Source organism: Suncus etruscus, chromosome 16, assembly GCF_024139225.1.
Source record: "Suncus etruscus isolate mSunEtr1 chromosome 16, mSunEtr1.pri.cur, whole genome shotgun sequence".
Lineage (NCBI taxonomy): Eukaryota > Metazoa > Chordata > Mammalia > Eulipotyphla > Soricidae > Suncus > Suncus etruscus.
This window is the reverse complement of record NC_064863.1, coordinates 20325397-20342513: the sequence shown is the minus strand read 5'-3', so window position 1 is coordinate 20342513 and position 17117 is coordinate 20325397. Positions and strand designations below refer to the sequence as shown.

Genomic DNA, 17117 nt, shown 5'->3' with positions numbered 1-17117 from the left:
GATGTAGTTTTGAAACGTTAATGTGCATAAAAGCCTATTAACCATATTGTAGGGGCCGAAGTGATGGCCAGTGGTAGAGCGTTTGCCTTGCCACGCACATAGCTGCGTTCTATTTCCTGAATCCCATATGGTTTCCCAAGCCTGCCAGGAGTGATTTCTGAGTTCAGTGTTAGGAGTAACCTTAACCGCTGGGTGGCCCAATCCCCCACCCCCCAATATCCTGTATTGTAAATCACAGTGCCTAAATAAAATAAATTTAAATTAATTTAAATTTTTTTTTATCACACCTGGTGGCGCTCAGGGTTTACTCCTGCTTCTGTGCTCAGTAGTCACTCTTGGCAGCTCAGGGGACCATATGGGATGCTGGGTTTCGAACCGGGGTTAGTCCTGTATTGGTTGTGTACAAGGCAAACGCCCTATCGCTGTGCTATTGCTCCGGCCCCAAATTTAATTTTTTTTGTTTTTTTTTTTGGGGGGGTCACACTTGGCCAGCACTCAGGAGTTACTCTTGGCACTACGCTTAGAAATCACTCCTGGTAGGCACAGGGGACCATATGGGATGCCAGGATTCGAACCACCATTCTTTTACATGCAAGGCCTTGCCTCCATGCTGTCTCTCTGCCCTAATTTTTTTTTAAACATGATGCCTAAGTGCTGGTGTCCGTCATTAATCACCTGCCAGTACTTGAATTCTTAGGCTTTACTAAACTATTTTTTAATATACCTAATCAAATGTCTTATTTAGAGGTGTGAAATGATTATACACAGACCTCTTCCCAACAAACAATAGTAGAATTATGCTGTCTGAGTGTGTGGCTTTTCGAGGACCAGTACTAGATTCTTTTGGGGCCAATGAATTTGTTTGCTAGCCCAGGGAGAGAGATGAGAGGTTTTCCAACCCTGTTTGTAGATACTGTTGAGATTTAGAGACTTTAAACTTTAGTTTGAAATAGCTTTGCGCACCCCCCCCCCCCCTTTTTTTAAGAGATAGGGAAGTCTAATGGAATTTTCGAAAACAATGTTATTTGAAAATGACTGCAATAGTGGAGTCAGATGAACTTTTTTGTGCATTAGCCATTTCTTGTGACTAGAGATGCTATAAAAATTCTTAATCTCAGTATTAATGGTTTTCATTTTAAATATAGTCCTAAATAAAAAAATTATCATCATGGGAGTGAAAGAGGATTTTCATGGAATAAGCTTGGTGTATACAAGGTATTAACAAGTCTAAATCAAACTAGGCTTCATCAAAGCTGTTATAGATTTATTTCTGTAGGTAAAATGTTACCCAAAATTTACTCGTTTACCTTAAATACCATGGTTACAATGTTGCTCATAATTTAGTTTTTATTAACGGGTAGAAAGTTCATGATTGAGTTTGAATCATACAATGTCTAACACCTATCACCAGAGCATATTTCCCACCACCAATGTTCTCAGGTTTTCCCCTGCTTTCTCTGCTTTTTCCTGCTGCCTGCTTCTTTCTCTTAATCGCTCTCTTCTTTCCTCTCCCTCCATTATTTCTAAGTTACTGGTTTGGAATATTGTTAATGAGGTAATAATAATGATCTCCTTTCAGCATCCAATTCTTTTTTTTTTTTTTTTTTTTTTTTTTTTTTTTTGGCTTTGGGTCACACCCAGCGGTGCTCAGGGGTTACTCCTGGCTGTCTGCTCAGAAATAGCTCCTGGCAGGAACTGGGGACCATATGGGACATATGGGATTCGAACCAACCACCTTAGTTAGGTTCTGGATCAGCTGCTTGCAAGGCAAACACCGCTGTGCTATCTCTCTGGACCCAGCATCCAATTCTTGTCCAGAGTAATGATTTCCAATTATCATTGTCATAGTGATCCCTTCTGTACCTTAACTGCACTCACCATTCTTTGTGGGAAACTTCCTATCATGGATGATCCTCCTGGCCTTCATCTCTCTTGTCTCTGGATACTGTGCTATACTTTTTATGTTTAATCCCACAAATGATACACTCCTTAAAAAAAAAATTTGGGATCTATTGCTTTTTAATGAAAGGCCAACAAGTCTTAAAGCTTTTGGAGGGACTGTACTTTTGTTAATGAAAACAATTTATAAGGATTTTTAAGCATAATGTGGTTAATTATTTCTGTATGTGCTGTGTACAAAGTTAAAAGAACCAGTCATTTATCAAATTTGAAGTCCTTACTGAATGGGGCTTGCAGCAGTAGCCTAGTGTATAAAATTGATAGAAATACCAGCTTTTTGAGTTTTTCTTGGAGTAGTAAGTATGATTTAAAAGCTGGGGCTGGAGTGGTGACGCAAGCAGTAGGACGTTTGCCTTGCATGCAGCTAACCCTAGAAAGGACCTTGATTCGATCCCCGGCATCCCATATGGTCCCCCAAAACAGGAGTAACCCTTGAGTGTCACTGGGTGTGGCCCAAAAACTAAAGCAAAAAAAGTTTGACTTTTGCTTCATTATTTTGAACTTGAGAGTAGGGCACTAGATTGATACTTGATTATTTGGATTATTATTATGTGTAATAGCTATGTTTTGTACGCTTTGTAGTTTTTAAGCTTGATTAGGTTTTACTGTAGCAATATAAAGTGGCACTTTAAACATTGATATATTACTATTTCATCCTCCAGAGGAATTTTCTCATGGGCCCTTTTACTTTACATATGTTTATTAATTTTAATTTACTGTTGAGTCCAATTGACATAGAATAAGACATCCATGTTTGACTTGATATTTTTTTTACTCATTTGGAAAAGAATGGATTCATCAAAATGATCATTTCACTTTTGAGTTCTTTTCTTTGCTCTGTTAAAAATAATAGGTGCTCGGGGCCGGGCGGTGGCGCTAAAGGTAAGGTGCCTGCCTTGCCTGCGCTAGCCTTGGACAGACCGCGGTTCGATCCCCCGGTGTCCCATATGGTCCCCCAAGCCAGGGGCAACTTCTGAGCGCATAGCCAGGAATAACCCCTGAGCATTACCGGGTGTGGCCCAAAAGCCAAAAAAAAAAAAAAAAAACAAAAAAACAAAAAATAATAGGTGCTAGAAATTTCTTTAGTTTTCCCATCGCCACCCCCACTTTCAGGCGCGATTTGGGTGCTCACCATTCCTGGTGGTACTTGCAGGACTCATCTGGTGCCTTGGCTTGAACCCTGGTTAGCTGTGGATAGGCAAGCACCTTACTCACTTACATAACTCTTTGGTCCCTGGGAATTTTTTTTATGGCCTGTTGCCTATTGTGTTCTTAAATTTAAGTACATAGAGGTTATTGTCTTTCTAGAAAGAGCCACTCCACAACAATTGGATATTTGTAGGATGATGAAACATTGAAGTCCTGTGGCATATATTAAGCTTGGGATCTCCTGGGTTTTAAAATTCAGCATCAAAATACCATATCTTTATTCATTGGTGTTGCTGAGAGTACACTTTTAGCTCCTGCCATGATTTTTCTTCATGTGAGAGGTTGAGAAAAGCACGGCTGTAGCCACCCTTATGTTTTGTGTATGTTTCCATTTCCTCCTGTCCTCTTTTAATATATTAGTATTTAATCCTCCAGAGCAGGGGTCCTCAAACTTTTTAAACAGGGGGCCAGTTCACTGTCCCTCAGACCATTGGAGGGTCTGACTATAGTAAAAACAAAACTTAGGAACGAATTCTTATGCACACTGCATATATCTTATTTTGCAATGAAGAAACTAAACAGATATAAATACAATAGGTGGCCCACGGGCCATAGTTTGAGGACCACTGCTCCAGAGAAATTTCTCATGGGCCCTTGTACTTTATATATGTTTATTAATTTTAATTTACTGTTGAGTACAATTGACATAGAATAAGGCATCCATGTTTGACTTTTTTTTAAACTCATTTGAAAAAGAATGGATTAATCAAGAATGGATTTCTTTATTTTACTTTATTTAATTTTGGTTATTGGGCCATACCTGGTGACACTCAGTGATTACTCCTGGCTATGTGCTTAGAAATCGCTCCAGGCTTGGGGGTCCATATGGGATGCGCCTGGGAATAGAAATGAGGTTCATCCTAGACTAGCATGCTCAAGGCCTTACTGCTTGCACTACCACTCTGGCCCCTTTGTTCCTTCATTTATTCGGCTTTTGGTCACACCTGGCAGCGCCCAGGGGTTACTCCTGGCTCTACGCTCAGAAATCATTCCTGGCAGGCTCGGGGACCTTATGGGATGCCGGATTTGAACCACTGCTAGGCAAACGCCCTACCTCCACACTATCTCTCCGGCCCATGTTTATTTTAAAATTATATATATATATATATATATATTTTTTTTTTTTTTTTTTTTTTTGGTTTTTGGTTTTTGGGTCACACCCAGCGGTGCTCAGGGGTTACTCCTGGCTGTCTGCTCAGAAAGAGCTCCTGGCAGGCACGGGGGACCATAAGGGACACCGGGATTCGAACCAACCACCTTAGGTCCTGGATCGGCTGCTTGCAAGACAAACACCGCTGTACTATCTCTCCGGGCCCTTAAAATAATATTTTTAAGCACCATAATTGCAAACATTTTGTGGCTGGGTTTCAGTCATAAATAAAGAACATCCCCTCCTTTACCAGTGCAACCTTCCCACCACAATGACCCCCATCTCTTACACTCCCTGCCTATATTAAGACAGGCGTTCTATTTTTCTGACTGCACTCACCACTCTTTGTGGTAAGGCATATCTTGGCCTGTCTTTTCAGCCCTATTTTCTATTGTCTCTGGATATTATTTCAATAATGTCCTTTCTTTCTTTCTTTCTTTCTTTCTTTCTTTCTTTCTTTCTTTCTTTCTTTCTTTCTTTCTTTCTTTCTTTCTTTCTTTCTTTCTTTCTTTCTTTCTTTCTTTCTTTCTTTCTTTCTTTCTTTCTTTCTTTCTTTCTTTCTTTCTTTCTTTCTTCTCTCTCTCTCTCTCTTTCTCTCTCTCTCTTTCTTTCTTTCTTTCTTTCTTTCTTTCTTTCTTTCTTTCTTTCTTTCTTTCTTTCTTTCTTTCTTTCTTTCTTTCTTTCTTTCTTTCTTTCTTTCTTTCTTTCTTTCTTTCTTTCTTTCTTTCTTCTTTCTTTTTCTTTCTTCCTTTCTTTTTCTTTCTTTCTCTCTCTTTCTTTCCTTTCTTTCATTCTTTCTTTCATTCTTTCTCTCTTTCTTTCCCTCCCTCCCTCCCTCCCTCCCTTCCTTCCTTTTTTTGTTTTTTGGGTCACACCCAGCGGTGCTCAGGGGTTACTCCTGGCTGTCTGCTCAGAAAGAGCTCCTGGCAGGCACGGGGGACCATAAGGGACACCGGGATTCGAACCAGCCACCTTAGGTCCTGGATCGGCTGCTTGCAAGACAAACACCGCTGTACTATCTCTCCGGGCCCTTAAAATAATATTTTTAAGCACCATAATTGCAAACATTTTGTGGCTGGGTTTCAGTCATAAATAAAGAACATCCCCTCCTTTACCAGTGCAACCTTCCCACCACAATGACCCCCATCTCTTACACTCCCTGCCTATATTAAGACAGGCGTTCTATTTTTCTGACTGCACTCACCACTCTTTGTGGTAAGGCATATCTTGGCCTGTCTTTTCAGCCCTATTTTCTATTGTCTCTGGATATTATTTCAATAATGTCCTTTCTTTCTTTCTTTCTTTCTTTCTTTCTTTCTTTCTTTCTTTCTTTCTTTCTTTCTTTCTTTCTTTCTTTCTTTCTTTCTTTCTTTCTTTCTTTCTTTCTTTCTTTCTTTCTTTCTTTCTTTCTCTCTTTCTTTCTCTCTCTCTCTCTCTTTCTTTCTTTCTTTCTTTTTCTTTCTTCCTCTTTCTTTCTTTTTCTTTCTTTCTCTCTCTTTCTTTCCTTTCTTTCATTCTTTCATTCTTTCTCTCTTTCTTTCCCTCCCTCCCTCCCTCCCTTCCTTCCTTTTTTTGTTTTTTGGGCCACACCCAGCGGTGCTCAGGGGTTACTCCTGGCTGTCTGCTCAGAAATAGCTCCTGGCAGGCACGGGGGACCATATGGGACACCGGGATTCGAACCAACCACCTTTGGTCCTGGATCGGCTGCTTGCAAGGCAAATGCCGCTGTGCTATCTCTCCGGACCCATCCTTTTTTCTTAAGATAAATATGACCACCATTAGATGAACTGAGAGATTGGCCAGACTTCATTGTCATTGGTTCATCCTCATTAAGAGTGAAAAATCTTGGTAAGCCAGCATTCTTAGGGAAACAATAACTTGTACAGAAGGAGTGGACTCTTTGTGGCAAAAACAATTCTTGTTGAATTTGTTATTTATTTTGAACCACAACCAGTGGTTCTCAGGAACCACATCTACCCCTGTACTCTGCTGCAGGCAGGTCTTGGGACCTCATGTGCTATCAGGAATCGAAGGAGGGCCACTTTCATGCAAGGCAAGTGCTCTTGCTCACTGAACTATTGCTTTTCTTCCAGTCATGAACTAATTTTTAGTGTGGCATAAGAATAGTTCCTGGAAAGAGGTATTAGTATTCATTGAAAACAGTGAGGTAGCAGGACCAGAGCAATAAATAAAGCACTTCATGTCGGGTGTTTATTTTAAAATAATGGACTAGAGACCAAAGGGTGGTCTTAAGTCATAAGTCGTTATCAGTAGGAATTGTATGATATTCTAAGAGTTTATGATTTAATTGTGGCAGAGCTTTCAAAATAGCCTTTTGGCTTTTAAGTGCAAACTTGATTTACAATGTTTTATGGGGCCAGAGCAATTATTTGTAGAACACTTATCTTGACCTGGGTTGACCTGGGTTCCATTCCCAGAATACCCTATGGTCCCCCTAGTCCCATCAGGAGTGATCACTGAATACAGCAGGGTATGCCTCCCCCCCTTCCCCAAGTATTATGGGCATTCCTTTTACAAATAGTTCTGGGTTCCTTTATTGTGACTTTTTTGTTTTGATTTTGGGGCCATGCCCCAATTGTGCTCAGGAGCTACTCCTGTCCGAGCGCAGAAATCACTCCTGGCAGGCTCAGGGGACCTTACTGAATGCAGTTTGTCCCAGGTCAGGTCAGCCCTTTGCAAGAAAAATGCCTCCAGTTGTGCTAACTCTCTGGCCCCTATTGTGAACTTTTTGTTTTGTTTAGTTTTGTTTTTGGGCCACACCTGGCAGTGCTCAGGGGTTACTCCTGGCTGTCTGCTCAGAAATAGCTCCTCAAAGCTATGATAGCTTTGTATATGTGTAAAAACTTATCAATCCCTTCTATGATTCTTTTGACTGATAATTGATGTTTTATAGACTGATGGTATTAAAATTCTATTAACTTTCTTTCATTTTTTTTTAATATGGAACACTTCATGAATTTGCGTGTCATCCTTGCGAAGGGGCCATGCTAATCTTCTCTGTATCGTTCCAATTTTAGTATATGTGCTGCCGAAGCGAGCACAACTTTCTTTCATTTTGTTCATACAACTAGCTTGACATCCTGTAACTTTTATAGTTTGTTAATTAAAATGGCCTTTAGAGTATACATTGCTCAATAAAGAGAAATGATCCTTGTGGAGTTGGTTCTATCAGTGGTCCTCAAACTTTTAAACAGGGGGCCAGTTCACTGTCCCTCAGACCGTTGAAGGACCGGACTATAGTGAAAATAAAAACTATGAACAAATTCCTATGCACACTGCATATCTTATTTTGAAGTGAAGAAACAAAATGGGAACAAATACAATATGTGGCCCGCGGGCCGTAGGTTGAAGACCCCTGGTAGATAGAGACTTTATGATCCACTATTGAAGATAGCTTACTTAGTGTGATATAGCCAGGCCATTTAAAGAAGTAAGTTTAAGGAATTAAGACCTTACTGAATTGGAGGCCCCCAAAGTGTCCTCTGGTGGCTAAAGATTGTCAAACTAGTTTAACTTAGATACTATTGTATTCAAATAGGATTTAGTAGTGTCTTAAGAACTCTGGATTTTGCTTTGAAGGAGAATTATCCAGGTAAATGAGTGATTGAATTCTGTTAGGCATCTTGAAAAAGGAGATTGTTTTGCTTGTTTTCTGATTTTGAGTCACACCCAGCTATGTTTTGGGATCTTCAAGCCTGGGCTTGCTCCCTACCTGATGTTCTGTTGCTCCACCTCAGTGGAGGAAATGCTTACCTAATACTATTTGTTTTTTTGTTTTGTTTTTGGGCTACACCCGGCGGTGCTCAGGGGTTACTCCTGGCTGTCTGCTCAGAAATAGCTCCAGGCAGGCACGGGGGACCATATGGGACACCAGGATTCGAACCAACCACCTTAGGTCCTGGATTGGCTGCTTGCAAGGCAAACACCGCTGTGCTATCTCTCTGGGTCCCTAATACTATTTTTGAAAGTATATACAAAAGTGGGCCAGAGTAGTGGTGCTAGCAGTAAGGCTCCTCTGCCTTGCAAACGCTAACCTAGGACTGACCTGGTTCGACAGTGGTTTGGTCTCCCAGCTTCCCGTATGGTCCCCCAAACCAGGAGGGTTTTCTGAGCGTCACCGGGTGTGGCCCAAAACCCCCCCCAAAAAAAAACAACTCCAAAATAAAAAATTTATTTGCCAGAGAGATAGTACAACTGTAGGGTGTTTGCCTTGCATTGTACCCAGGACCAATGGTGATTCGAATCCCTGCATCCCATGTGGCCCCCCATGCCTGCCAGGAGCGATTTTTGAGCAGTGCCGGGTTTGGCCCAAAGACCAAAAAGTAAAGTAAATACAAAATCGAGACTGACATCATGGTTTTTTTTTTTTTTTTTTTTTTTTTTTTTTTTTTTTTTTTACCATAGGGTGTTTAGTTTATATTTTTATGATTGTTCCTTAACTAGCGAGGTTTGAATCTTTCTAAGGCATCTTCCATTTTCCCCCGAACATTAACGTTAAGAACAGTACCTTTCGTTTACTTTTGTCGTGTATTTGACAGAATTGGAGATAGTTTGCATTCTGATCTTTTTGAATAAGATTCTGTTCTGCTTACACCTAGGATACTAGCTGACTCAATGGCTGAGGTCCCAAGCCAAGTACAAAGTGTTTTAGCATTTTATTTATTTATTTATCCTTTTACCCTGCATGATGAATGGTGTTTTATTTAACTTTACCTGGTGGTATTCTGGTTCAACTTTGTACGTATGTATTTTTTCCCTTATGTTCCAAGCTTACCTTTTAATATCCAGGACACCATTTTTTCTTAGGGTCATAGGCTCTTAAGTAATGCTGATTCCATTTGTTAAGTAGATATTGCTGAAAAATAATGTCACTTGGAAGGTTTTTAGAGGGTAGGAAGCATTTTGTGTCAAAGTAGAAACCTCAACTCCCACATGCAAAGCATATGCTCCTTGGAATTCTCCTCCCAGCCTTACCTGAGTCTTTGTTAGCGAGCTTACTGTTTAGTATTTGAAAAAGCCTTAGAACCATGATTCTCTTTATTTTTTAAAAACAAACCAAAAAAAAAAAAAAAAGAAACAAAACAACTGGTGGCTGGAGTGGTGGTGCAAGCCAAAAGGTGTTTGCCTTGCACTCACTGACCTAGGACAGACTCAGTTCCGTCCCCAGGTGTCCCATATGATCCCCCCAAGCTAGGAGCGATTTCCCGTGTGTCACTGGGTGTGGCCCAACCCCCCCCCAAAAAAAAAAACCCCAAACCTGATGTTATATTGTCAATTTCATGTATTCCTTTTAATGTCAACAGTTACTGAAAACTAGATTCAGTAAAAAAAAAAAGAAAGAAACCTTGCTTGTTTACCTCTCCCTGCTCCATATCAAACCCAGGGCTTCATTTCTCTATTTGAGCTATCTTGTTGCTTTGAACATAAAGTCAAGTAATACTTGTTTCTTTGTTTTTATACCATACCCAGAAATGCCAGGATTTACTCTTGCCTCTGCACTTAGGATCACTCTTGTAGGCCCAAAGAACCTATGGGGTGTTGGGGATCAATTCCATGTTAGTCATGTGCAAGGCAAGCACCCCTACCTGCTGAACTATGGTGCCAGAATTGCTATTATTTTAGCTTTAAGTAGTACAGAGCATTCATATGTAAATACTCTAACATAGTATTTCCCAAAGTAGGTGACAACTACTATCACAGATAAATTTTGGGGAGAGAAATGGGGGTGGTGGCTTCTGTTACAATTTGGCAATGCTTCCAGTTTGTGGCTTTAAAGAAGGTAGATTTCTGTAATTCGTAACCTTATCTCCCAAGTCACTACAAAGAGGTAGCCATATAGATTCGGGAATCTGTACCTAAACATTACAGTCAAAATTTGATTAATCCTTAATAACTGCTTTTTGTCCAGCTGCCTAGTAATGGGTAATCTGTGTCCGTGAGATTGAGGGCCTGGATTTGAGATTGCATACTTGATAAAATATGTCACAGTTTGAGACACATTCCTTCTACCTTCCATTTGTTTAAAGCGATCTATTTGACAGTAGTTACCTGCAGTACTGCATGGGTTTGGATTTATGGCATTGCCGTCCCCCTGGGCCTCTCGTGTCCCATGCCATAGCAAGCTGTGGGCCTGAACCATTGCCTGGCTCTAGCTAGTGGGCTGTGTGCACTGAAGCGGGTCACACAGTGCAAAAAAGAAAGGCTTTCTTTAGCAATAGTGTCTGATGTAGGAAAATAGGCATGTCTAATGTTTAGAGGTGTGGGTATTAACCATTTCAGGGAGCCATTCTATAAAGAACCTTTTAGCACTTTAACCACCGTTTTATTTTATGGTATCCTATTTGAGTAATCAAAATTAGTATGATTCAGGGATGTCTTATAGAAATGATTTAAGTAAATTGCTGTGATGAGCTAAGGGAAATTTTGAATTCTTAAATATCTTTAAACTATTGGCCATTGAAAGAATGATTAGTTTTGAAATTAGTGAAGTGGTGAATGGCTGATAGTTTTAATTTTGTGACTTAATTTGCATACTGTTATTTATTAACAGGTGGTGGTGTCAACTAATATTGCAGAAACTTCTTTGACAATTGATGGTGTGGTATTTGTGATTGATCCTGGATTTGCAAAGCAAAAGGTATCTTTCAGTATACTGTTTGAATGGAACTACTGTCTATTTAATGATTGAAATTTACTTGTTAGAATTACTTTTGTTTATTCCCAAACTTTTGCACTAGATAATGAATCTTTATGTTTCAGTTGCCTCATATCTACATACTGGTTTACTCGTAGGGTTTTTGAGTGGGGCTTAAGATGAGAAGTGTATGGGGTCGGGAAGGTGGCGCTAGAGGTAAGGTGCCTGCCTTGCAAGCGCTAGCATAGGATGGAACGCGGTTCGATCCCCCGGTGTCCCATATGGTCCTGCCAAGCCAGGGGCGATTTCTGAGCGCATAGCCAGGAGTAACCCCTGAGCATCAAACAGGTGTGGCCCCCCCCCAAAAAAAAACAAAAAAAAATTAAAAAGATGAGAAGTGTTTTTTTTTAATATATATTTCAATTTTACACAAAGAGTACCCACACTCCTCCCTACCCTCTCCCCTCACATTAATGTGGGGGATTCATTCCCCTAAGAGAAGTGTTCTGTGTTCCTATGTAGTGATGATTGATGCATGTGATTATTTGTATGTTCATTGAAGCCATATTTAGCCAAGTATAGCTAATCCCAATAGATCTGTCCTCTTAGCAACCGACTTAAGAACTTTAAAATTATGTTTCATGCATATTTGGGGGGGTCACACTGGGTGTTGCTCAGGGGCCACTCTTGGCTCTGTTCAGAAATCATTACTGGTAGGCTTAGGAGTCCATCTGAGATGGCAGGAATCGAACTGGGGTTCGTCCTGGATTGGATGCGTGCAAGGCAAATACCTTACCCCTGTGCTATCATAGTGTTGTATTAAATATTATAATCCTTTCAGTGCATTGATGGGTGGATGGAGGATGATAGTGAGGCCTTTCTCTGCCTATTCCTGCAGCCCCTTCGGCCTGGCAGGTCTGTAGGTATCAGGGTAACGGCAAAGAAATGACCCACAGTAGTCAGATGAAGTTTTAGGAGACATCCTGTTTTATTACAAGGCCCTAACCACCATGTGCATATCTCTCACATGAGCTTTAAATTAAACAGCCTCTCCGCACCCAACCTGTGTCTCTTCTTTACCTGTTGTGTCTCCCTTGCTGAAGCTTTCCTTTCCCTTTCCCCCAGGCCACTCTAATTACCAACCATGGACCCCTCCCAGCGATGGGGGGAGGGTCTAACTTTACAGGTGAGATAGGCAGGAAGTTGGGTGAAGAGTAAAGCATGTTGATTGAAGAACTTGTCCGTATTTAGCGGCAGTGCTAAATACCAATTAACTTGTACCTAAAGTAGTGAATGCTTAACAATTTGGGTTTTGTTTTGAGCAAATTTTTGTTCTTTTGGGATTATAGCTCCTGCATTGTGTTCAGGAGGCCAAGAGTCTCACTGTTGATTCTTAGCTAATAGCCTATACTTCAAGCAAGGCAGGGGCTCAAGGATATGATGCTGCCTAAACTCTGGTTTCTGGGGATTCTTGATCCAGGCCACCCGAGAGGTACTGGGGGCCTCTAAGGTCAAATCAATCAGTGCTCAGTGTCGAGAAGTCAGACTTAGGCTGGATACATGCTAGGCATGTGCCTTCACCATCCTATTTTCCAGTTCCTTAGATAGTTTTGTGTTGATATCGCCTGGCTTCTAATTTAGTTCTTTCTCTGTTGTTCCCCCTCTCCCTATCTTTTGATTTATTTATTTATTTATTGGGTGGGAGTCATACCCAGCCAGTACTCAGGGGGTTACTACTGGCTCTGCACTCAGAAGTTGCTCCTGGCAGGCTCAGGGGACCATATGGAATGCTGGGAATCAACTAAGGTCTTTCCCGGGTTGGCATCATGCAAGGCAAACGCCCTGCTGCTGTGCTATCTCTCAGAGCCCCCCCCCCCCCCCCCCGACTTTGAAGTTATTGGAGTGTCAAAGAGACTCTTTCAGTGCAAGAGCTAAAGCTAATATGTCCAGAACTCTTGAAATCAAGGCAGGGTTATACACATGCACTACCGACCCTCTAGCACTGCGGCCTCCTACCACTGACAGGTTCTTTGGTACTCCACACTGCTGTACCAAGAAATGTTGGAAGAACTCTCATTTGTCAGAAAGATTTAGAGAATTCTTTATGCGTGGCAGTCAAACTGGAAGTGCTTAACTTCTGAACTGTGTTAAAAATATTTTTCTTAGGGCTGGAGATACGGTTTAGCAGGTAGCTAGCTTAATTGCATTCGTGCCTGATCCAGGTTTGATCTCCACTATCCCTAAAGTTCCCAAGCCTTGCCAAGAGATAACCCTTGAACAAAGAACCAGAAGAAGGTCTGAGCACCACCGGTTGTGACCCCAAAATAACAAAGACATTTTTGGGGAGCCCTACATCCAGTGATACTTGGGCTACTCCTGATTCTTCACTCTGGAATTAGTTCTAGTGATGCTTGCAGAACCATCTGGAATTCCAAAGATTACCCACCAGGTTGGCCTGATGCAAGGCAAACATAATTGCCTGCTGTATTGTTGCTCTTGTCCCCGGAAATACATTTCTGAATGTCAACATTAAACATCAGGTGTTGAAATTGATTTGTTCTTTTCAAGCAAGGGCCCTCAGCACAGCATCCAATACATAAGCTATAATAGAGTTTATAGAACTTAGATTCTTAGAGGAGTAAAGGTGATGTGAGCTTTCTCTGTTAAATAAGGGCTTGAGGTTTTTTCCCCCTTCTTTACAATGATGGAGTCTGAAATACCTTAAATGTTAAAAGCATGAGGAGCTCTTTGTGGCAGAATTGATCAATAGTGCTGATCAGTGCTACTTTATCTGGCTATCAGCCATGAGTTTGGGTATGTCTTTTAGGTCGTACTTTGGGCTTGTAGCTCAAGAATGAATCATTTGTTGTTTCTATTCCGATAGGTTTACAATCCTCGAATCAGAGTTGAATCTCTTTTGGTGACAGCAATTAGTAAAGCTTCAGCTCAGCAAAGGGCGGGTCGAGCTGGACGTACCAGACCTGGAAAATGCTTTCGGCTTTACACAGAGAAAGCTTACAAAACAGAAATGCAGGTATGGGGTTTTATGATATCTTTTCCTGATTTGAGAAGTAGCTGGTAAATAGTACTGAGTAAATGGTTCATTTATTTCATCTTTTGCTATCAGAAAGGCTCCTTAGTTTTTTCCTAAAAAAAGTTTTAACATATATTGACCTAAATACCTTTGTTACAATACCACAGGTCATTGTGGACACCAGCAGTAAGATAGTTTTATCTTTATGAAATAATTACCCCAGAAGTGTCTTTAATAAGATTTTGAGCATTTTTCTCTCCCACATTCATGGAAGTAATACCAGAGTCTGAATAGTTTAGGAGGGGAGAATTGGCATGCTTTGTTTACTGGCATCAAGAGGATTAAGGAATGTTTAACAAAATAATTCTTTGTGTGTTTTTTTTTGTTTTTTTGTTTTGTTTTGTTTTGTTTTGTTTTTTTTTGCTAGGATAACACCTATCCTGAGATTCTGCGTTCTAATTTAGGATCAGTTGTGTTACAGTTGAAGAAACTTGGTATTGATGATTTGGTGCATTTTGATTTTATGGATCCACCAGGTATGGCTTTTCTAGGAATTCTCTGAGTAAACCCTTTAAGCAAAATTTGCTTTTGTGTATTACACATTGTACCTTTACCTTCCAAATGTATTATGTCAAGACAAGTTTTTATGGGGCCGGGAAGGTGGCGCTAGAGGTAAGGTGTCTGCCTTACAAGCGCTAGCGTAGGACTGACCGCGGTTCGATCCCCCGGCGTCCCATATGGTCTCCCCAAGCCAGGGGCGATTTCTGAGCTCATAGCCAGGAGTAACCCCTGAGCGTCAAACGGGTGTGGCCCCCCCCCCCAAAAAAAGACACGTTTTTATGTTAGTATTAAAATTAAGGGGTGGCAGTTAAGTGAGCAAAAAAAAAAATAAACAAATTATTCTGGAAATTTTTATACTGGCATAAAAATACAGATTTCTTTTGGGGGAGAGCTTATCTGGCAGTGTACAGGTTTTGCTCCTGGCTCTTTGTTCAGAGATCACTTCTGGTGGGACTTGGGGGACCACATGAGGTGTCAGGGATCAAAGTCAGGTCAACCAGTGCAAGGCAAGCACCCCATTCACTGTTAAAAATTTTTTGTTTTAGAGTGAGAATGACCTGTGAGGGGCTAAAAAGGCTTCATGCTTTGCCAGGAATGACTCCTGAACACTGTGTGGCCTACACTTGTATTTATCTTCCTCCTCCAGAAGTAGTTTATATGCACATGTTAAGTTTCTTAATTTACTTAGGAAGACAGTTTTAAATAGTGTATAGGAAAAAATGCCATTTTATGGTTCATTATTTGCTAGGTCATTGTAATTGAATTTGATGACAGCTTGGTCCTCTTTAGAATGAAAAATGAAATTGTTTGTAACAGTTCGTGTCTTACCACATTTTTGCTTGCTGAAGGCAGTTTGTCTAAAAGATTTTGCCTTTTCTCTTAGCTCCTGAAACTTTGATGAGAGCTCTAGAACTTTTGAATTACCTGGCTGCTTTAAATGATGATGGAGATCTGACGGAATTGGGATCCATGATGGCAGAGTTTCCTCTCGATCCACAGCTCGCTAAAATGGTTATTGCAAGTTGTGACTACAACTGTTCTAATGAGGTCCTATCTATTACTGCTATGTTGTCAGGTAATAGAGGGAAAGAAATGAAGAAAAGCCCAGCTTTTCAAAGTTTGGGTGGACATCACTTTTGGTTTTGCTTTGTAATGGTAGTTAGTATGATAATGGGTTTTATAGATAGATTTCAGGAACTCTTGTACATAGTTCATCATAATGCTGTAGCAGTTACTTAAAATATAGTAGTAACATTGGCTCTCTTGAGTGCAAATAAAATTTATGAGAATATGTCTGAACATGGTGGTAACTGAATTCTTTGGTAGGTTTTTCAGTTATGCTAAAGTAAGGGAAGAACTTGGTTTTAGTACTACTAAGCACTCTTAAGTGAGCCCATGACAAATCAAAATTCACTTAAAGTGAGCCTTATAACATGTATTTCAATGCAAACATGAATATTAAATTTAGTATTAAGTAAATAGAGTGGTAATGTGCAACTTTAAGCTTCAAGTCTAATCTGAATCATTTCTTAACTTACAATGGCAGAAAAATGATAGAATAACTAAAATTGCTAATCTTTGGATTTTAGAACTTTAAATTGACTAAATAGTGCTATTATTAGTAGCATCAAAAACAATCCACTACTTGGAAATTAGGCTTCAGAAGAGGAAATATTAACACATAAATGTAAATGATAGAAGATCATGAGATTTTATTGACAAAATACAATACTGGGAAGAGCTGATTTTCAGTTGCAGAGCGGTTTTGTTGATGTTTAAATTTTGTGCCTCATATTCTAAATTTTAAATAGAATTACGGGATACTTAAAATACAAAAAAATTGGCTTAGTTTAGATGTATAGCTTATTTTAATGGTGTGATTTTTTTTTTTTATTTAAGAACTAGTTAAAATGCTTTTTTGCAGAGTTATGACTGATCAGACTCAGAGCAGATGGGCAGGGCAGTATTGAATCATTTAATTAAATTGTAGTCTCTCTTGCGGAGGTGGTGGTAGGTTGTTGTCTGCCTTCTATGCTGTTTTTGCTAGATTCTCCCAGTTCTAGCTATTCAAAGACTTAAAGTATTTAGAGAATGTTTGGAGCAAGAATCATCAGCTTGTATATTATTTGCCCAGTTTTGGTTTCTCCAGATTCTCTTTTTCAAGGATACTATGTAGTTATTCTTTGAATTTAGGATATTCTGTTAATTTTGGTGCAGTTGAAATCTTCAGACTACATTGCTTCTAATGGGTGTTGTACAAAACATAGGTTTAACTCTTAGTTGTTATAGTCCATCAGGCAAAGAATATGTGGGGAATAATTTTAAAATAAAAGATGAGAAAGAAGTCATGGAGTAATGGATCTTGCTGAGCATCTGAGAAACAGGTTTTTTTGTTTTTTCACTTAAGTAGTTTCTGAAGATTACAGGTCCTGATATAGTGTGAAATCAGGGACCTTGTTGAGGGCTACTTCTTTTCAGTGTAAACACTTGGTAGTTCACCTTAACTTAAGGTTAACTCACACATTTCTGCACATTTATGAATTACCTTG

The 17117-nt window shown here is 40.0% G+C and overlaps 1 protein-coding gene and 2 non-coding genes across 3 annotated transcripts in view; 2 read left to right on the top strand and 1 right to left on the bottom strand.

Annotated features, from left to right (window-relative positions):
• Nucleotides 1–17117, top strand: part of DHX15 (DEAH-box helicase 15) — a 60521-nt gene that overhangs the window by 34698 nt on the left and 8706 nt on the right. The window contains exons 7-10 of the mRNA XM_049789995.1: nt 10890–10976; nt 13858–14007; nt 14435–14543; nt 15452–15643. Coding sequence (XP_049645952.1) covers nt 10890–10976; nt 13858–14007; nt 14435–14543; nt 15452–15643 — 538 coding nt within the window. The remainder of the gene's footprint in view (nt 1–10889; nt 10977–13857; nt 14008–14434; nt 14544–15451; nt 15644–17117) is intronic.
• Nucleotides 7274–7380, bottom strand: LOC126032986 (U6 spliceosomal RNA). Its single transcript, XR_007504143.1, has one exon. It is a non-coding gene; the product is annotated as a U6 spliceosomal RNA (small nuclear RNA).
• Nucleotides 10398–10528, top strand: LOC126033262 (small nucleolar RNA SNORA42/SNORA80 family). The gene has a single exon (XR_007504372.1). It is a non-coding gene; the product is annotated as a small nucleolar RNA SNORA42/SNORA80 family (small nucleolar RNA).